This window comes from Zootoca vivipara, chromosome 6 (genome assembly GCF_965207765.1).
Source record: "Zootoca vivipara chromosome 6, rZooViv2.hap1.1, whole genome shotgun sequence".
In the NCBI taxonomy this organism is placed as follows: Eukaryota; Metazoa; Chordata; class Lepidosauria; order Squamata; family Lacertidae; genus Zootoca; species Zootoca vivipara.
The window spans coordinates 64,160,424-64,183,073 of record NC_142589.1 but is presented as its reverse complement, the minus strand read 5'-3'; the positions used below and the strand labels follow the sequence as shown (position 1 = coordinate 64,183,073).

Genomic DNA, 22,650 nt, shown 5'->3' with positions numbered 1-22,650 from the left:
CTGTGATCCTGCCAAAGCCCTGGTCTTGCTGTGGAATGACAAGATGCTGAGTGCAACCAATACAATTGCTCTGAAGCACCCTCTCCAATACAGAAAAAAAATGTTTTTAGTCCTATGATATACTGGGGATCTGCATTCTATGAAACCAGCTAGAAGACAGCAGGAAAACAGGTGACAAAAGTCATGCTGTGAAGCGGGCTGAACGTGAATTATGCCTATTTGATGGTGAAAGCAGCAAAAAGGACATATTTTGCTACCTCTATCACATCCTCAATGAATCATCCAGCAGAGCTCTTCAGGTCCATGAATTGTTGACATGTGTATCAGTGGACAGTGTCCAGGGCACCTCAGAGACCTGCTGCAATTTGCTTGCTAGCTACTCTGAAGACAAATTTGTCTACCTCCATAGCAAACTTGACACCACAATTGAAACAGCTCCAATTAAGCAATTCTGCTACCAAGCAGAGTTCAAAATGCATGTACATGCAAGGCCCTAATACAGCTTGTTATCAGGTTACTTGAGAAACCACGTTACCCCCTTACAAACTCAGTACATTCTGCCAGAGTCTCTCCTTGAAGTCCCTAAAATATCAGACACCTGCTGTACAGCAACTTAGAACAGGGTTTTCTGTGGGGCTGCCTGTGTTTCGAGATGTGTTTTGAGATTCGTGTTCAGATGCTCACTATTTGTAGGTCCAGTTTTTGGAAACAGTTGAAGAATTTAGGGGGAAAGTAGTCCACATTTCAATTAAAAATAATTTTCAAAGTTCATATCAAGAATAAAAACAAGAATATCCAACAACAAACAAAAAAGGATAGATGGCATTAATGTAGGGAAAATTAAAGGACCAACAATAATACCTGAAATCAACAAAGACCATTTTTGTTGACTTGTGGTGTGTAAATTGATGTATTCAGCGATTTGTCATTCAGTCCTCAACTCACATTTACATTATCAATGTAATGCCTCAATTCAGAATAGGTTATAATTTACTCAGACTAATCTGTAAATTTCCATGTTCAATTTGAACTTCTGAAGTCTGGTCCCCTTTCATTCATTAGTCAAACCACACAGTCCTCCCCACCTCACCTTATTAATGGGCTTATTTTCCCTTTGTTCTTGCCATTAATATTGGATTTCCCTCTTCCTTTTGTCCAGAACTTCTTTTCCAATAGATATCCAGCTGATAAAGATTTCCCCAATGTATCCCTGGTCCCAACCAGCTGCCCGATTAAGCTTTTGTTTCATTTTGTATTAAAAACACTCAACTGGGAAATACCTAATATCCCTGATTCCATTTAGGAGAACCTCCAACGCAGATGTTGATAGGAAGACAGCAGGGGGGCATATGCTATGAAAACCTGGGCCAGTTTTAAAGCAATCTTTTGATTTCCCCCTTCTCTCTGTTGTGCTAAATACAGGCTTCTTTTAGAACTCTCAGACACAGGACAATCATTCTGCAATTTTCAGATTTCATTTTCAAAGACAGCCTGTGTGTGTGTGTTTACTTAGAAGCAAATCCCACTGTGTCCAGTAAGGTTTACTCCCAAATAACTGTACAGCCTTATTGCAGCTTAAATGATTCCCAAGATGCTAATTCAAACAGGAAACTTTACATTAAGTAAGAGACAAAGCCATCACAACATAGCTAATGTCAAAAACAAAGTAGAAAAGAAGGAGGTATACAATGGAAACACTGAGGGGCAAGATTCACAATAGCGTAAGCATGCATCTGTTCGCACCACAGAGGTTCTCCTCTCCCCTGTACCCCCAAAATCTACTTCAGGAGTCAGGGAATTCTCCAGAGCAGAATGGAAGGGTGCAAGGATTAGAGTGGGGAAAAGAAAAACAAAAGGTTTCACTTGTGCAAGCAGATTTGCATTGCAGAAATGAGCAAACATCACTGAATGTCATCCACTATGGCCAAGTTCAGATATCATTTTCCATATTTTGATGGAACTATTAGGAATAATCAATGTTCCCAGATTTAAGATACTGTTTCATGTTAAATGTCTTAGGTTTCAACCCACTCAATTAAATTCAGGACAAAACTGACTGATTTTAGCTGATCTTGTTTACCTTCCGTAGGGCAAAACTAGACATTATATGGAAGACCAGTGTAAAATTCACATTACTTTACTTCATTCTGTTTTATGATTAGCAACCAAAGAAGGTCAGAGAAGTGTTGAAGGGGATTTTTTTTTTCTGATCACAGTCAGTCCCCCAACCTGCTTTTCTACCTGCAGAGAAAAAGATACCATCTTTCTCGCACTGCAATGGAAAAGCAATTGAGAGGCAATTTTGTCTGGAAAAAGCAACCCCCAACCATTTCACTGTTTGTGAGATCAAATTTATAGCCTCCCACAAATGTTTTGGGGTTTTTTTCTGTTAATGAGTCAGGAAATTTTATATGACTTTACTTCACAAAATTCCCAATAATAAGTCATTTGCTTCATGTCCTCAATGCACTTTTTAAAAAACTGCTGTACATCTTGTATGTTGCTAGAGATGCATAACAAAGTCCATTATTTGGAAATATCTTTCTTAAGAGTTCTACAGAATTCTTCACCAGGCTGTTAGAAACTCAGATATATAAGCTAGGCACCAAATGGTGCCTTAAATATATGTTACGTCACCACAACAGAATATCTATTTGCCATGGGGTTGAACTAGATAACCCTCACAGTATCTTCCAATGCTATGATTCTATGATCTCAACTGCACTGCTTGTCTGTAGCTTGCTCTTACAACAATTCACTTGTCCCAGTATGCTGGAAGCAGAAACAAACAGAAATGGAAATGCTATTAACAACGGACTAAGGCAAACTCCAGGACGCAGGTGGCGCTATCAGATCAGGTCGGTGGTTCGAATCCCTGCAACGGGGTGAGCTCCCGTTGCTCAGTCCTAGCTCCTGCCATCCTAGCAGTTCGAAAGCACATCAAAGTGCAAGTAGATAAATAGGTACCGCTACAGCAGAAAGGTAAATGGTGTTTCCGTGTGCTGCTCTGGTTTGCCAGAAGCGGCTTTGTCATGCTGGCCACATGACCTGGAAGCTGTACGCCGGCTGCCTCGGCCAATAACGCGAGATGAGCACCACAACCCCAGAGTCGGTCACGACTGGACCTAATGGTCAGGGGTCCCTTTACCTTTTTAAGGCAAACTCCATGTAGTAAAACATGCCTGGCACCTGGGGAATTTCAAACAATGGTCTTGATGTTATGATGAAGAGTTTTGAAGAATTTGAAAGCTTACTCACTATTTTCTGACATTCTATTTGGACCTAATAGGTAATGCCTCACAATGGATTCTGCAATACGTCCTAATCAACACAGCTTCCTTTGATTTTATCTAAGACTCTAAGTCTAAGCAAACAACACATTAGCCTCCAAACAAGTATTCATCTTCAATTTGCACCCAGTAAGTTACATCCAGATCCAAAATAATTCTGATTGTTAAAGGCCTAATTCCAGACATATTACCTATTAGCTTCAGCATGTAGGTGTAGCTTACAGCAGAACCAACAAGACAATTTTGTAAAAATCCACATTCAGAGTATAAAGGAATAAAAAGCCACACAAATCCGCTTTTCTGCAAACACTGTTGATATCATTGTTAGAGTTAAAACCATAGTGATGAAGCCCCTTTAAACAAATCCAGCATAAAAATGCAGCGCGGGACCAAAAAGCTGGCTATGATCATACTCTGTGCTAGCCAGAAAATGCCTGGTTTCTGCTGATGTAATCAAAACCTTCTTAAAGCCATCCCTTCTGTATTTCCTCAAAGCAAATTAAAACAATTTTATTTGGTATACTATCATAAGAAGTAAGGGATCAGAAGCACTTTCATGAAAAACCCACTTTTTTAAAGTAAACAATTATATCTGATTAGAATATTAGTGAAGTAGGTATATTTATTATGTGCTGGGTGATTATAGCATAGATGACCATCACAAACCTATCAATTGTTCATAAGATAAGCAGTAATCAAAGTAATTACTTGCTCTTTCACATTGTGAACTTAAATAGCAGTAAGGAGCTATCCGGCAAGCTGCATTAAGTAAGGCTGCAATCCTGAAGTGTAAATCCCACCAAATTTAGTAGGTCAAGCTGCAAGACTCACAACCTGATCCTATGTTTACTCAGCAGTAAGTTCAATGGAGTTTGTTCCCTGGTAAACATACATATGATGGCAGCCTTGTTTTTATCAGCTTTTTACTAGATAAGAAATAGAGAAAAGCAGACTTGATGCTACAAGTCCTATGCAATATTTGAACAAAGCTGATTTCAGAAACACATGCCTAGCTTTGGCTCACAATACATCATGGCTGAGATCCAAACAGCTACCTGAGATGAACCCTATGAGGTGTCTGCCCAGTAGTTCCCCAGTACTTTTTCTTCTTTCAACACCAGACCTACAATTTTTTCTCCAAAGTTTGTAGTATCAGACTGAAGTAACAGAATGAAGCCAAACACTGGTTTTAGTTTTATATATCTGTCATTTGACCAGAGAAAAGCACAAGATAGGGGGGGGGGGGAAAGTTAGTATTATCAATAGTTTTAACATTTACAGTGCATTTCTATACATGCCTATGTAGAAAGAAGACCCATTTCATTCAACAGCTCCTACTCCCAGGAAAACTTGTATAGACTTGCAGCCTTACTACAGCAGACTGCAGTCTTCATGTAGCAGAATGATGCAAGAAAACAGGATGTAAAAAATACACTTTACCTTCGTAACACTGTACATGGAACACACCCATTTCTGGTGAAGCAGCAGTTACTCGCAGGAGGAGCATGTTACCAATACTGTATAAAGATTTGCTACTGCATAATAAGCAACAGGAGAAATCACTCCCAGAAAGGGACATGGGGCAATATTAGCAGGGAAAGGGCATTTCAGTGAACAATTGCATTCACCTTGCTATCACTTGGACTACTAAGGATGACTTATATTGCCACCAAATTTCTATATGAAAATCACTTCCATGTGCAAATATACACCACTGAGAGCAAGATTACACAAATATGGAAAATCTTCACACACTAGGACCTACAGGGATATGACTTTAATGTAGACAGATGAATGAATTGGAATAAAGGTGCCAGAGCATACAAAGTTATCCAGTGCATTCCTCAGAGGGTTGAAATAAATGTCTTTCCGCAATCCCAAATGTATTATGACAGAGGTGTGAAGTCTCAGGCGGCGGGTGTGTGTGTGTGGATCCAACCCTCCAGGCTTCTCCATCCAACCTTCAGGAGCCAGGCTGGAATGTTCCTTAACTATGATAATACTTCTTGTTTGCCTTGATGGAGGTGGGATATATTTGTGTGTGCACAGAAACTTCAAACTTTTGTGTGACTGGATGTAACTTAATATACAAAAGGCAAAGAGTTACTGTACATCCTACCTACTTTTCCCTCTGGCAAATGTCAGTGCTCCCTCTCAAAGGTTTCCCATGCAAGACTGCAGGCCTTGAGCTGAGAAAGGTTCCTCACTTCTGTACAGTATAAGAATCATAGAATCATAGAGTTGGAAGAGACCACAAGGGCCATCCAGTTCTGGGCACCACAGTTCAAGAAGGATACTGACAAGCTGGAACGTGTCCAGAAGAGGGCAACCAAAATGGTCAAAGGCCTGGAAACGTTCCAGCTTGTCAGTATCCTTCTTGAACTGTGATTTTTAATATTAGACATACTAAGTTAATATCAATCATTTCAATGGGTCTACCATGAGTAAAACTTAGAATACTATATCCTGCATCTCTTAAGATGGAATTTTAAAAAGTCATCATAGAATCATAGTACTGTAGAGTTGGAAGGGACTCTGACAGTCATCTAGTCCAACCCCTGCAATGCAGGAACTGCTGCTAAAGAATCCCTGACAGATGCCCATTCAACCTCTGGTTAAAATCAAAACTTAAAAGCTGTATTTATTCTCATTCATTGCTGTAACATATATAAATCAAAATTATTCCCTCAAAAAAATTGATTCATTCTATTAAAACAAATAAGATAGAAAGTCAAGTAATGAGGTCAATGCAGAATTCTAATCCTCACTGAGAGACAGGTACAACAAGGAAATCCATAACAGAAGTTGAGATGAAATACCATTCGCAGTCATTAATTAGAGCAAATCCACATCTTTTATTAAAATACCATTAACCCTAAGATTTTCTCTTTGGGTCAATATTTTGTAAGTCTGCATAGGGTTGCTGCTATGTCAGTACTTGTGCCAGTGTAAATAACAGGCATCCTGTGGCTTGTACTTTGGACTGCCACCCTTCTGTAAGGGTTCCACTTGTCCCACATCTGTTATGACTTAGGAAACTTTCACATTCCAACATATTGTCAGGAAAACAGACACAAGTGAAATAAACTCCCCATTTTCCCCTGCAAGTGTTGACATGCTTAATTGATGCTTTAAGTTAAAACTTCTTTCCACAATGGAAACAATTAGATATTGGTAACATGCATTTTCTGTGAGTTTTAACTGTTTGTGGTGCCTCACCAGAAATGAATTCAAACCAGTTTTGGATTATTTATCGACCAGCCCTAGATATCATAGTCAATGATATTGAAAGTCAATGAGAAATTGAAGAGAATCAGCAGGGTCACACTCACACTATTTCTCTCCCTACACAGCTCATCAAGCAGGGTGATCACAGTATATAGTTTTACTGTCCTGAGGTGGTGGGCCAACATAAAATTGACAACTTGCAACACTGCATTGAGTGAGCCTGAGCATATCCAATTTTTGCTTTCCACAGCAGACCTTAGGAAGAGGTTATAAAACACTAAACTAAATAAAAAAAGCATAGCTTTTTTAGAAACAAATTCCATTCCACTCAATGGCACACTGCACAGTAATGTGTTCAGAATAGAAATGCCAGATTCAAGATTATTGCTCTCCGAGTCTGTCATGGTCACTGCAAATGAGGATGCAGAGGAGAAAATTACACACCAGTGAATATAACACAAACTTTTCAGATGATTTGTGTTATGTGTAAAAAAAATTCCCCTGGCCTGCTATATTTTAAGTTTATTTCCTCGGTTTTTATTTCCTCTGCTTTAAGTTTTGGTTACCAGATTTTTTTCAAGGAATCGGGGGACACATTAAAAAAAAAAATAATGCTTTATTTTAGGAAAGGTTGCCCAGCGTTATTGACCTTTTTTTACGGGGGAAAGCCCAAAATTGTTGGGAGCGCACCTCGACACAAGGCAGGCAGAGAAGCCCATCTACAAACACACAAACGCCAAAAAAGAGAGAGAGAGAGATGGGGGGGAGAGAGAGATTGAGTAAAGGTGCTTGCTGGTCTTGGGAAAACACGCATTAAAGCACACACACAAGGCACTGGTTTCTCATAACCGGGAGACCGCTGAAGGGCGAGTGCAGTCTCTATGGAGATTTAACTGGCGGCGGTGGTGTCTTATTACCAGAGGTGGACAAACAGCGGCTCTGTGTGAGTTTGGGGCGAGTGTTGATCAAGGAAGCAAGCCACAAAGAAGCTCTCTGGCTCGTGCCTTGGTTTAAATAGCACCCCCCCCCGGCCAGTGGATTGGCTGGCTGGAACTTTGACGTGGCCAGGGCCTTCAGTGCTGCTCGCTGCCATGGCGCCTGCCATGTTGCCTCACCGGAAGTCCCCAGGTATAAATCCGGGGACATTAATTGAAATCCTGAGACATTCCGGGGACAGATTTTGTCCGGGGACAGATTGGTGAATCCAGGGACATCTGGTAACCCTACTTTAAGCAATAAAACATTTCTACTTTGCAAGAAGAGTTAACTCGCAAACCATAAAGAACACTACAGACCTAAATACTTTCAGAAAAATTATACTTTGAACACTAATTTCCAAAAGGTAAAATAAGATCTATTTTGCAGAAGCAAAAACACGTGTGACCATATTAGCAGAAATAATATAAGCAAAGAGACAGGAGACCATATCAGTAAAGCACACAGGGAAAATGTGTGACTGATATGAATGAAACTGATAATATTGAACCATGTAAGACCTGTATCATTAAAAAGAGGCTAAGGAGCAGTGTTAGAAACTGATATATGAAAGCTAGGAGTTAAATGGCACCTTAAATCTAGGTTATGGGTGCAACAACAAAATGTCAAGGCACACTTTTTATAACAAGAATACAAAGCTGAAAATGAGTGAAACGCACCTAAAATCTTATGTTCATTTTTCACATGGTCTAGTCTTTCCCCTAGCTGGAAGTGGGGAGACAGAAAAAAAGTCCTTTCCTTCCACTCTGCAGTTTTAATCTGAAATCTTAGGTGCAAAACTGCGCCCAGAGCTCAGAAACTGCTTGTGCTAAGGAAATTCCCTGTTGCAAATAGTGCCTAGAACAATGGGAGTTTCGAACACTGCTAAGGTGTAAACCTTACACAAATCCGGAGTGGAGTCCCTAAAACGGTTGGATGGTGCCAGTGTTCAAAATGAGCCAAGCACATTTTGCACCTGGCTACTGACCACATGTGACCAAGCAAAGATGCCTGGGGGTCAGCTGTCTATATAATAAGCCCATCAAAAGTAGTAGCCTGCCCTGAATTTTTTGCATTTGCCTTCATGTAATTCCTTCTAGCCCATGGCTACCAGACTACTGCTTAAAAAAAAGGCTGGTTTCTATCCCATCCCAACCCTTCTGAATGCAAGTTTAAACTTGACAGTCTCAGATTTTCCAGTAAATGGTAGAGTGCAGCCTGCTCATACACTTTTAAGAACAGAAGTTTAGGTTTGTCCTATGAATACCAAACACAACAAGGCTGCCTATGTGGATGTTACTATCATGGGGATTTACTGTGCCGTAGGCAGAGTCACTTAAGGGGAAAAACTTCGCTCCTTCACCTCCTCACGTGAGCAAAATTTGGCTAAGCAGTGGTGCCACTGCACTATAAATGCCAATAGGACATCCATGGTAGACTTACAACTTTCTCTTAAAAACAACTTGCACAACTGTGATTCCATGCACTAGTAACTGAGCACAGATTATACAGTAAAATAAGAAGGAATTAAACGTATGCAAATCAGCAGCAAATAATTTCTAGGGTAACTCTTTTCCTACTATATCAATAACACAAATGTCATCACATGCTCATCATTGGAAAGTTTGGCTGCTGCTTGAGTTAGAAAAACTAAGATGGAACCTACAGCCAAATCATGTATACCGTACCTTAAAACCAGTATTTTCTGCTTCTTGTGACACAGGCAACCTAATAAAAGATTGTCCTTGCATTCATAAGAATCAATTCACATGCTGAACCTACAAGAAGCCCTTTCAATTAATGTCAGCAATATCACATTGCTCTGATTTCCCAACAACAGATGGGGGAAACTATCCATCATGACATGTGGGAGGGCAAGTACAAAACTTCACAAGATGAAAGAGATGCACATTTACCAGCACCAGATGCTTTCCCTATGAACACACAAATGAAGATAGATACACTAATGATATGGTCTTCTATCTCAGCCCAATTTTTTTTTTAAGTTGCCTATCAAAACAAATAAAACACACTTCCTAGACAGTGTATTTGTGGTCAGGCGCGCGCTTGTCAAATGACAGATAAAATGATTATAATACAGTTACAGATTTCACAAAGCCCTGCTTATGAGAATCCCAAAATTTTACTAATGCTTCTTCCTACTCCCAGAACTAGCAAAACCTACCCAAAAAAACTAAACAGCTCCTTTAAATGAGAACTAGAACAGCATGAGTTAATATCTGGAAGTTTAATGTGGAACTACTGCTCACAAGATTAAACAGGACAAGCATTAACAACTAATATTATTATCTGGATTAACTACAAGCCATGAACATTCCAATCTAATCCATTTGATAAACAAAGCGAAATCTGTCTGCACTTCAGTGTACTACTCTCTGAAAAGTTTTATAATCTCATCCCCTACTACAACAGTGGTTTCCAAACTGTCATATTTCAGGGATTCTTTTCCACGCTGGCTTATCTGCCAAGGAACCCCTTTATTCTGTGAAACAACTATGTTGCAAAAAATTTGGGATATGAGCAGATTCTAGCACACACATTCACTTTATGCAGGACACTGGCCAGACAAGTTGAGACTCACCACTACTCCTCATGAACCAAGTGTGTGACCTAAAACATACCCAATACAGTACTTATCTCACTGAAGAACTCAAATAGACTTACTGTACATAACAGTTTGAAAATCTTAAACCAACAATAAATACACAGTGGGTTGTAGCCATTACTAATCCTATTCAGAGTACACCCATTAAAATTACTGGGCATGACTATGTTAGGTCCATTAATTTCAACAGATGTACTCTATGTAGAACTTAGCTCAATAGAAAATGTGAACAAATGCACACTTATTTTATTGTATTGTATTGTTTATGTTTGCACAGGGACATGGGTGGCGCTGTGGGTTAAACCACTGAGCCTAGGGCTTGCTGATCAGAAGGTCAGCGGTTCAAATCCCCACAGCGGGGTGAGCTCCCGTTGCTCAGTCCCAGCTCCTGCCAATCTAGCAGTTTGAAAGCACGTCAAGGTGCAAGTAGATAAATAGATACCGCTCCGGCGGAAAGGTAAACAGTGTTTCCGTGCAGCTGCTCTGGTTCGCCAGAAGCGGCTTAGTCATGCTGGCCACATGACCCGGAAGCTGTACGCCAGCTCCCTCGGCCAGTAAAGCGAGATGAGCGTCGCAACCCCAGAGTCGTCTGCGACTGGACCTAACAGTCAGGGGTCCCTTTACCTTTACCTATGTTTGCACGTTGTTGGAAAAATTAAACAAAAACATTTCTTTTTTAAAAAAACTTAATTGGGTTAGATGGGGTGGTGGTGATTTCATGTTATTTTGAAAAATCAATGAAATATATTTAAAAGACACTTCATTGGGTGTCTAACTTACAAGCTACTTAAAAGGCAGATTCTCCTATGCGAATCTGTCCATTCCCTAAGGTCAATTTATATAACTTTCTTTTGCGTTCAAGTGATAGCAATGCATGAAGGGGTCTCTTATGTGACAGCAGAACTCATTGCCTCAATAACTTAAAGAGTAAAGATAAACTATTTTTCCACTGAAGACTTTTCACTTTCAGCAAGCTTTAACTCTGTATTTGATTATGTTAAGTATTATTTATTAGACAGTTTCTTAAGATTTGTCTTATGCTTTTTGTAGTTGTTACTTATTTTATTGTTTTAATGATGTAATTTAATGTTTTAATTCTATTGGATTTTGTAAGTAATATTGAGCACCTCTCTAAGGAGAAGAGAAGTAGGATAAAATGTTTAATAGATGTGATGTCAATCAAAGTGCATACGACAAATTGCTAAAAGGAAATCTGCTTATTCTGTGTTTTACAAACAAGTACATACCGTAATTTGGAAGAAATGTTTGTGACAATACTGAAAGTACTACATCCATTCTCAAACAGGAAGATTATCCGTGTATAGTTACATATACTCTCCACTGAACTATAGCCATTTTAGACTACTGCTTTTTTAATGTTGGTGTGGTGTCGTAGAAGTAATGAAATTCCAGCAGGGCAGATCAAAATGGCAAAATTCAATGCCACATTCAATGTCACATTCATTTATTGCAAGTAAGACTGAAGATCACTTCACCCTGTTACACAGAGCAGCAAACAGAAAACATCAAGCGACAAAGCAACAAAAACATAGTATCAAACAATACTTGAATACTGTACAAGGGGTTTAAAACTGTGAACAAGTAAGTTATCTTGCTGATGGTTCGAAAACTATAGGAGTCGTTTTCCATTACACAATAAGCCACAATTACAGTTCATGAGAGAATTTATCTGACAACTACCTTCCATAACTAAGCCTTTGAAAATGCACTTGCAGTTTGCGGGATAGGGGGATTTTTCAAATGAGATAAATTCACATGCGACTACAATCAATGATCATCTGCATAATAACTATATATTTTAGCTTATATCTAACAAGAGTCCTATAGCCATGCTGGTATGTTTTTATCGCATAAAAGTTTAAACTTCATAGCTGAGCACTTTTTAAATAAGACATTTCAACAAGCATGAATGTTGTTTTGAATGATTGGATTATCCATGACAAATAGGCACACATGATTTAAAGTTTGACATCATAAGGGATAAAGTTGTCCTCAGCAATGCCAGGTGGCCTACTGGGCACTGCTGCTCAGATTAGATAGTGAACTTCTATCGTCCAATATCACTAAGCACTCCTCAAGCTGTTCATACAGAAAACCTAACTATTTACAACCCACCACAATAGTCATTTCTGGGTGCATAACTCCATCAGATCAACAGGGATTTGGTAGAAAGCATGCTGTGCGAAGTTTGGCTACATACAATCCTCCGGACTGGGAAAATGATTAAACTGAGATTGAAGTGTAAAGCAGTAGCCACGTCACCAAGAACTGACGTGACAGCTCAGCCCTTGTGCACATTGCCCCAATGTCTATTTTCAGCCATTCAAAATTTAGTGTACATTATAAATTATTTGAAGTTTTCAAGCATCTTCATCCATCAGTCTCAACCCCCAAAATCTACTATCAGTCACCTCAGCCTGCTTAGTAGTTAGATCAGTCAAAGATTGAATGTAGAAAATCTAGTGCCTTAGCAAGAAAACCAACACTTCATGACCCCATTGGTTTACTCAATGAAGCAGTAAAACACAGCATCATATAACTAATAGGTTATATGATACCGGAAGCCACATATAAATTGCTTGACTTTGTATAGTCCAGGCCTCTTTGAGATTGATAAAATCAATAAGTCTGCAACAAATAAATATGAAATTCAAGGCCCAATATATTTCGACTGTTTACAAAAGGCAATGAATGCACTGCTTCAACGCATTCAGCAGCTGGAATTCTCTTATTAACACAGGATTACATCATTAAACAAAACTCTGACAGCTGGTACAACTGATAAAGCTGCCAGTGGACTCAAGGTATTGCTAAAACCCTGAATACTAGATTCCTAGGAGAATTTTTTTTTTGAAAAACCTTTTCTCCACACACCTTTATTTTACGACTTGATACTGCAATATTTCATCACAGTAGATATACATTTGTAATATGAAGCCTTTACTACCAGCTTATACTGAAAACTTGAAGTGCAAAATATATCACAGACTACAGATACATTAAGTTAGTCGGAGATCTCACATATGCAATTCTTATTACAGCATTCTGTAATATTAATTTTAATGCCATCCATGTTTACTATTTCCAGAACAGCAACTGTGTTAAGTCTATTGCAGCAAAAACAACAAAGATTCCTGTGGCGTCTTAAAGAAACATACTGCAATATAAGCTTTTGTGGGCCAATACCCACTTCACCATATGCTAAGTATACATCCATGTGCTGCTTGCTATATGGATGTACTGTACTTAAAACTGCTGCATCAAATTGTGAACGAACATTTACTTGAAGCTTTTTAAAAATGTGCTTTGAGTATGTGCAGCCACAACTGGCCACATTGGCAGGTAGGGGCAGGAAGCTGTCATGTAGTTAAGTCTAGTGAGCTCTCTTAGCCACCTTTAAGGCGAAGGGTGCAGCCCTGTGACTTACTTTCAGGTCTATGGGACGCACTGGCAGGGTAAGGAGCACCTGCAAGGCCAACCTGCAACATTCAGCCCTAGTTGTGAGGGCCAGGAGGAGGTGAAGCAGTAAGGCCTCCTTACTTATCTCAAGGGGTGCAGCTTAAGCAAAATGGGTAGACAAAATGCTACCTCTTGCCCTGGACAGGGTTGGTTCACCCATTTTATGTGCTGTTAGTATCCCACACTCTTTGTTTCCTTCTGCAGACGTTTGGTGTTAAATGAATGAAATGTGACACAGTTCAACAAACATTTGTGTCTTGTCTCCTTATTTCCCTGTATGGTCACAATTTGTTGCCCTAAGTTGCTACAATTTCAAAGTTGGGGTAAATATCACAATCTCATCTAAGAAAGACCCACCCATCCTATTTCCCATTGTTGAAAAAACAGGAACTAAACACATTACCCATCAAATATTGCATCCAATTCAAATAAAACTATCCCAAAGATTTCCCATAACCTTTATTTTAAATGTGAGAGGTAAAAATCATTGGGTGTTCATGAACAGTTTAGCTTTACAGTATATCACTTTGAAATGTCAAAACTATTTCTCCTACCTCACAATACTGTATTCTTTCATGTTCACAGGAGCAAAAGCAAAGTCAGAAAAAATATTCTGAACTGTATTTGGGAAGACATGTATGAATGCAATCAAAACAAAACAAACATGATGAAGATCGAATCCTGCCTATAATTATAAAATACACAAGATGTGTTCTCAACTAACTGTATGTATTGTTTTTAAGGCAGTGACAACGTTCTCTGTAAGCAGGGAACACATGTGAACAGCATCTGCTAGCAACAACTGACTGCTCGGACTCCATCTCAATGTTGCAAGCCATCCCCCTCTACCTGAGCTGCTTTGTTTCTCTCCCCTCCCCCTCCCTCCAACGCTTATACAACTGCGGAAGAAGGTCCTCTCTATCCCCCACACCCCGTTCAGACTCCAACCTGTCACTGCCATATCCTTCTGCCCACCATCATCCTCCCCCTTTCCTGTCATTATAACGATAAAAAATACAAAAAAATACAGAAGGTTAAAATGGGAAAAGGGAAGAGGGAAGAGAGATTTTAATTTAGCGCATCTATATTTCTCTCTCTCCGCCCACCCTGCAAGCAAATCTCCAGGAGGAGGAGGAGGGAGAGCAGGACACTAAATGGATGCCATCTCCCCGATGCTAACCCGCCATCTCTCCATTTAATTCCTTCCTCTCCCCGCCCCTCACAAGCCTTCCCCACCAACAATCCAAGGCGATCTCCTTAGGGAGTCACACAGCCTACCCATCCCATAATTCTCCCCATCCCCTGGCAGGGATGATGCGAGGCATAAACACAAGCGCGCGCCCGAGCACACAAGCGCGCGCACAGACACAACACACACGCACACGGTTTTCAAGAGGCGCCGCTAGCGCTAAACGTGGTTTTTATTCAGCGCCAGGCAGGGATCCAGCCGAGAGAGAGAGAGACCACCCCCTTCCCTTCCTTTCCCTTCCCTGCGCCACATCCCGATGCCCCCCCGCTTGGCGCAGCGCAGGAAGCTCCCGATGCGCCTCAGAGCCGCGCGCCGACGCTGCTACTACCCTTTCCCCCACCATGAGGCTAGTCTGAGGCAAAGGACGGCACCTTAAAATGCGACCCAATTCCCGTGGGCCATAGAGCTCTCCCCCCTGAGCCTCCCCCAGCCCCCGTGCTGCTGCTGCCGCCGCCGCTGCCACTCGCCACCCCGCGCATTCCCCTCAGCGCTCGCCAACCGTCTCCCTCCACACAAACAAAATACACGCGTCCCTCTCTGAGGCAAAAGCGGAAAAAAACAACGGCCGGGAGGCGTGCGCGCGCGCTATGGAATCTCTCCCCCCGGCCCCCACTCCGCTGTTCTCCCCTTACCCCGCCGCTTATGGTCGCCTCACTTGCCTGCCTTCTTCCCCAGCGGCTGATGCTGGGCGCTGATAGTGGTTGTCGAAGGTGCCCAACGAAGGAGGAGAAAAGGAGGCGGGGGGAAAGAGGGGCCCCAGGTCTCTCTCTCTCCTACAACCACCTCCCGCTCCCCCGCCCCATAACATAGTAGTAAGTTTCTATTGGCCGGGAGGGGAAGGCGGAGCCGCTTTGCTGCTCAGCCATTGGGGGAAGGAAGGGGAGAAGAGAGAGAGTGTGTGCGTGTGGTTATTAAAGAAGGGGGGAGAGAAATGGGGGCAGCGAGCTCGCCTGTCTGCCTGCCCGCGCGGCACGCGAAGGGGAGGAGGGTTTATTTGAGGAGGGGGGTGGGGGGAGTAGTGGAAACGGAGGGTATAAAGGCGCGCGCACCAGATGGAGCGAGGTGGAGAGAAAGGTTGCGCGCGCACAAAACTGAGGGGTGCTTCTGTTGAGGTGGCTCGCCACCAAAAAGTGGGGGGGGGGGGAGAAAGAACCCGAACGAGACCAACGGCCATCTGGGTCAGTGTGAAGGGATGGTGCGTGCGCGCGCCCGCCTCCTCCTCTCTGTCCACCTCCCCACATAAAGAGAAGGGGGGATGCGCGCGCTAATAAATATTTCTTTCTTTAAATGATTTTTTTTTTTTTGCCACACGCACACAACACCCCTCCTCTTACCAAGGGGTGCGCAGGTTTCATAAGCAAAACGGCATCACACCGAAAATGTAATACGTTTTAGGAACCACAGTACACAAAGGTGTGTGTGTGTGTGTACACAGTACCAGCTAGCCCCCCACCCCCATTTGGACCGAAGCTGGCTGGAGAGAGGGGGTAGAGCATTTGATAAGGAGGAGTATATGGTCGCCTGTACACCTCTTCCAAAAACCATCAGGAGCAAGCACTGGTCAATGGGAACTAGAGTACCGCTGCTGGATCAGGCCAAGGAGCCCATCTGGTCCAGCATCCAGTTGCCAAGAGCCAGTGGCAACCGGATGCCTACAAGGGATCAGCACACCTTCCCCATTGTTTGTGTCTGGCAGGAATAGCAGCTGTAGAAGGAAGAGAGGACAGAGGGCGAAGGAAGAGCTGTGTGGAGTGGGGGCCTTTTCCCATCCTCTGGACCACTCGCCACCCAGAGGGCGGGGAACTCAACAAACCTGCTGCACTTGGAACTGGGTGCAGAGTGTGTGGCTGAATTGGACACAGCTGGAAGTACCATCCGCCTTGGGCCTGGCCATATAAAGCAAGTCTAGTGTGAGAGACTGGGTAATGTCCGCTGTTTCCAGGAACACTTCTCAGTATGAGACTTTTGTGGGTAAGCTGAGAGTTTGCTGGGACCCTGGGTGAGGCTGAGAGGGAGAGTGTGTCCAAAGTAAAATTAATTTACAGTCATACTTCGGTTTAAGCACACTTCGGTTTGAATACTTTCAATTAAAGTACTCCGCAGACCCGTCTGGAATGGATTAATCCACTTTCCATTACTTTCAATGGGAAAGTTTGCTTCACGTTAAGTACGCTTCACGTTAAGTACAGACTTCTGGAACCAATTGTGTACTCAAACCGAGGTACCACTGTATATTGATTTATATATATATTAGTATTTTTTGTAATAATGTAACATTGTAACTCTGTATTTGTTTTTTTTTTATTTAAGGTGTATGTTGTTGCCTCAGCTCGGATATATTTTTTATGTATTAAGCAGTATAGAAATAAAATAATCAATTGGTTTGCCTGCAGGCTCCAACTGATAAAAACTAGCATTATTCCTACACACAGACACACTTTAAGCAAACAAAAACTCCCATGCTACTTATTTTGGTTCTCTAAAGTATAGCTCTATAATAACTTCATACGAAAAGCAAAAGCACTTCTTTTTCGTTCATGTGCATAATCAATAACACGTTTTGCAACATAATCCTGCTTCTGAGTCTTGATTTTGCTTCACAAAAACAGAATAAAATGCTTGTATTTGTGGTGAAGGGCAGACTCCAAGACATTTTTGGTTCCTGAGACTAAAAAGCAAATGGCACCCCCACCCCCAAAATGCACAGTACCCAAAACTGATCATACTGTTTTGGCACCAGAGGCAAAAAAAAAGTCCACAAGTGTTTCTCCATGGGACTAAAAATGCAAGCATTTTTTTACAGTGCTCCTTAAATAGCCAACCATTTTATGTTATTGCATCCAAAATCAGCTGCCTGAGGAAACAAATTTCCTCTGCTGAATGTTAGGGGTTTCCTGGGGAGGGGAAATGCAGCCTTTAGCTTCTCCTTAGCCTTCTCCTGCTCCTCCCCCATCTACCTCTTGCTGCTATCTCTATGTCCTAATTACTCAGCATCCTCACCAATCATCACCATGAAGCTAGAACACAGGTGGCTGGTACCCGTAAGTCTGATAGAGCAGCCTACCAAAGATAGAGCCAATGACAGCAACAGGCTACAGGAGGGCTAGTTTGCCACTTCCCTGACCATCACTGGAGCCGTTTTTACACCCCTCCTGAATCCTGCACCAACTTCTCACCCTTACTTTCAAACCCCTACATGGCTTTGCTCTTATGATCTGACCAATTCTTCCCTGTTCTCCTTGCTCATCCACCTCCAGCACCCCCAGCCCCCTAAAGGTTTTCTTCCCCCTAAAACAACCCTGCGTTTTCTTCCATCATTATTATTATCAACAACAACATATTAATTGCCTTCTACACAATCATCTCAAGGCAATGTACAATGAAATCAGAAAAAAGCCGATACATTTAAAACAAAACTAAAACAATACAAAACAAACACTCATGGGAAAGACCCATTTATACAGCTGGGAAAGCGAGTCGGAACAAAAGTGTCTTAAATTGGTTCTGGAAAGTGCAGGTAGAGGGGCCTGTCATTTCTCGATAGGAACCGGGGCAAGCCATAGAGTTACTGCAGAGCTGGTGTTTGAGATCTTTGGAACTTGCAGGATAATCTTCCCCACAGACCCCAGGGATCTAGCGGACATAAAAAGAGCAAGGCGTTCTCTCATGTAACTTGGTCCTGAATTATCGAGGGCATTGATATGTTAGTTACCAACACAATGACCTTGGCCTGGTAGCAGATTGGCAATCAGTGCAAATCCTGATAGTAAGGTGTTATATGTGGGTGATAATTTGCCTCCACAAGCAACCTAACCACCACATTCTGCACCAGCCACAGCCTCCAGACTATGGGTAGGCAAACTAACGCCCAGGGGCCAGATCCGGCCCAATTGCCATCTAAACCCGGCCAGCGGACAGTCCGGGAATCAACGTGTTTTTACATGAGTAGACTGTGTCCTTTTATTTAAAATGCATCTCTGGGTTATTTGTGGGGCATAGTTCATCCCCCCCCCAAAAAAAATAGTCCAGCCCCCCACAAGGTCTGAGGCACAGTGGACCGGCCCTTTGCTGAAAAGGTTTGCTGACCCATGCTCCAGATGAACCCCAAAGGTAGCCCCACAAACAGCACACTGCAGTTACCCAATCATGCCATTACCAATGCATGGGCCACAGTGGTCAAGCTTCCCCAAGCCAAGAACTTGATGTCCTTATACATGGAACTGTTCCCCATGGTGTGATCACCACTCTTACTTTCCCCAAATTCCTCTGCCAAATACACCTTTTTCCAGGAAGCCTTTTGATCAATGCATTAACCTCTTGTGACTAAGCTAAAGTACTTATAATCACAATAATCACACATCTGCCCCCTGTTTACCCTTACCTCCATTTTTCTCCCTTTATCTTTTCCCTGTGTCTATTTTTAGATGTGTTTACTTATTTTTAGTATTTTTACCCTGCTCCTTGGCTGAAGAAGGCTCCAAGAGTGGCTTAGAAAAATCATTAAAATAAGATAGTCTCTGCCCTCAGGCACACAATCTAAAAGGCACAACACAAAAGAAAGAGGCTGGGACAAGATGGGGGAAATAAACCCTTTGGGTAGAAACCTGTCAACCATGTACATTGTAAAAGCACCAGATGCATAGATTGCATTATATAAATTATAACGCTAATTTGTGAGAGCTAAAGGCAGGGTCAAACTTTCTTTTTCCAGATCAACTCCTACCCCCAAACACGTTGGAGAGGGCCACAGCTGCCAGAGATTGAGATAAAGGATACTTCTTCCCTAAAGTGTTTGTGACTGGCAGGGATTATGACTACTTACACATCAACAAAGAATACACAGATTTGCATAAACGTTGCATGTGCTGATTTGTATGCATAGGAGCAAATTTAGAGGTACACCTCACCACTGTAGGAAAGACTGTGACCAGGTGACCAGGGTGTCTACAGGCAATCTGCGATTTGTGCAGAGGTTGCACATAAGACCGCTCCGCCCCATTACCCCCCATTCTGCCCCCTTTTCCTGACACTTCTGGGTCGCCACAATCTGTGCAGGGAGAGCCATGCACCAATTGGACTGGTGTAAATCGGCTGTTGCCTGTACCATCTGTTGTTCACATGCTGCCATTGATGGGCAACTTCAAGACCAATGTTCTCCCTTCTTATGATACTTTAAACCAACTTGGGCAGACAGCCTTTCAGATAGAGTACTGTCCTCTGTGAAGTCAGGCCTTTGCCACCTTAGTGGCAATGGGGGAACAGGTACTGCTTCCGAGTAGTGGTGCTACCTTGTACTGCCTCCCTTTGCTCATCTCAGAGACTTCTCAGAGGCATACCACTATGGAAACAGAAGCGGTCTAAATGGAGATGGGCCTTTCTAATCCAACAAGACTCCTCTGACAGAAACTTGACAGGTGACTGCCTCGGCATTTATTCATTGTAAGAGGAGGAGATACCTCCTGGATGTTTATTTCTAAGCTCCTTGAGGCAAGGACCTATCTTTTTCTACAAAGCCATGCACATTGATACCACCACTAATAGCAAGTAACAAAATCCTGAAGAATTGTCCCCTAACCATATCTTTTAATAAATAAATAAAATTAAAAATTGTCACAAGTTTTTAATTTGTTTATTTTGACTGTATCAGACCAACATGGTCTGAATCATAACTTTTAAGTTCGTCTTGTGCATATTTTTAAAACCTAACCCCTGAAGGAACAACAAATTGCTCAACTCAAATCTGAAGAAGGAACTCGTAAGAAGAAGGAGCCTTTGAATGAGGAACAGTTCCTACCAAATTTTTGTTTTGAATGAAAGCATATATCCAGGGCAGAATCCTGACAAGTGAAGACCAGGGCAAGTGCTTAACAATTTGGGATTGTCCCTTATGTACACCTTATTTCCGCCTTATTTCAAACTACTACAGTACCAGAATGTGAAGCAATTCTACTACATCTGTTCGGTGGAGAAAAGTGAGATACAACATCTTCAAACCCTTATTTCCGAAGAGACACGGGTGGTGCTGTGGGTTAAACCACAGAGCCTAGGGCTTGCCAATCAGAAGGTCGGCGGTTAGAATCCCCGCGATGGGGTGAGCTCCCGTTGCTTGGTCCCTGCTCCTGCCCACCTAGCAGTTTGAAAGCACGTCAAAGTGCAAGTAGATAAATAGGTACCGCTCCGGCAGGAAGGTAAATGGCTTTTCCGGGTGCTGCTCTGGTTCGCCAGAAGCGGCTTAGTCATGCTGGCCACATGACCCGGAAGCTGTATGCCAGCTCCCTTGGCCAGTAAAGTGAGATGAGCGCTGCAACCCTAGAGTCGTCTGCGGCTGGACCTAATGGTCAGGGGTCCCTTTACCTTTACCTTTTGTGATGGCACCTTAAAGAAGTTCATTCCCTTAAAACAAAAGGGTAGATCTAATGCCAGAGACAGTTCATTCCAGAACTTGCCTGCCAAGTCATACTGCACTGTGGCCTTGTGCCTAACATTTTAGGACAGCGTAGAAAAGCAGCGTCCAGTCCTTCCTCTCCTCTTCACTGACATTTACACCAGCACCTGAACACCTCTTACTTAAGCAGCATGCCCACAAGCACAGGTATGTAAAATCTACTCAGGTAAGTTAACTGTAACTCTAAATTTAGCGGGGATATTTTCCCCATGTGTAAGAAAAGACCAAGCAACAAATGTGCTTTAAGGTAGAAGAGAAATTCATATTATCCATCAGATAATAGTTAGTGGGTTAATGTTCTTCTTAAAAACGTCTTTGTGTGTTCTTCAGTGACTCTTCCCCGAAAAATCATCAGTGTGCTGATGTTGCCACTATACAGTATAGTATGTTGTAATGGTTAGAGTAGCTGACTAGTGAGTCTAGTTATGGTTCAGAAAACCTGGGTTCAAATCCATGAAGCTCAGTTCCTTTAAGTTCTTGGGCTAGCAAACACTCTCTCGAGCCCAGACTACCTCTCTGATCAACTTACTGGGAGGTAAGGTGGGATAAATATGCAATTGAATAAATACATTTGTCTGGCCCAATATCTCTACCAGCCACATTTGCATGTAACACTAAACCAGACCATGACTTAGCACAAAAATGCTGTCTTCCCAGGGAAGACATCACAGCCACTTTGCTCCTCTCTGGTCCTTTTAGCTCAGCAGGTTTGTTCTTGGCTATAAGCCTACTTGGTTAAGTAGGAAATAGGTTAGCCATGATCCAGGATTCAGATGACACACTAAGTAAGCCAAACCTTATGTCTATCTCATTTCTAAATGAAGACTTCCTAATTCATAGCTCGGGCTTTTAATCCAAGTGTGTGTAGAACTAAAAGCTCTGTAAGAGACTGCTTCATTTGGCAGTACTTTAAAGCTGTCTGTAATATATACCTGCTATCAACAGAAATTGAGAAGCAGCCCTAAAAGATAGATACTGGATTTAGCTGTGAAGGGAATTGTTTGTTTATTTTATTACATTTTATATATCACCTTCCTCCAATGAGCTCAAGGGTTGAGTGAGTTGACCGCAATCAAAGCATTTCAGACAAGGCCATTGCCAATAGCTAATGAAGCTTTTGGTTCCTCTTATTAAAATTATTGTTCCAAGCACAAAGACATATACAATGTTCTTAAAACACTGTATAAGTGCCCTGATATTATAGGAGATGGCAGTATATAAAAGCATATATAAATGAAGCAAGCAGAAATGCAACTAATCCACCTTAGCCTGTATGCAACTAATCCGCTCAGACTAAAAATCATAGTTTGCTGAAGAACTATGAAATTTACAACATCTTGTGTTAACTGCTATGCTT

At 42.0% G+C, this 22,650-nt stretch overlaps 1 protein-coding gene across 38 annotated transcripts in view; it reads right to left on the bottom strand.

Annotated features, from left to right (window-relative positions):
- The window catches only part of EPB41 (erythrocyte membrane protein band 4.1), a 140,099-nt gene that overhangs the window by 83,540 nt on the left and 33,909 nt on the right, over positions 1-22,650 (bottom strand). For 30 of the 38 annotated variants that reach the window (XM_060275740.2, XM_060275743.2, XM_088672443.1 and 27 more), the window contains exon 1: positions 15,508-15,823. The exons of 5 other annotated variants lie outside the window; for them this stretch is intronic. In XM_060275740.2, the coding sequence (XP_060131723.2) occupies positions 15,508-15,656 (149 nt within the window). In that variant the 5' untranslated portion in view covers positions 15,657-15,823. Of the gene's footprint in view, positions 1-15,480; positions 15,824-22,650 lie in introns of those variants that run through there. 3 more of the 38 variants (XM_088672430.1, XM_088672445.1, XM_088672432.1) reach the window with 2 other exon arrangements.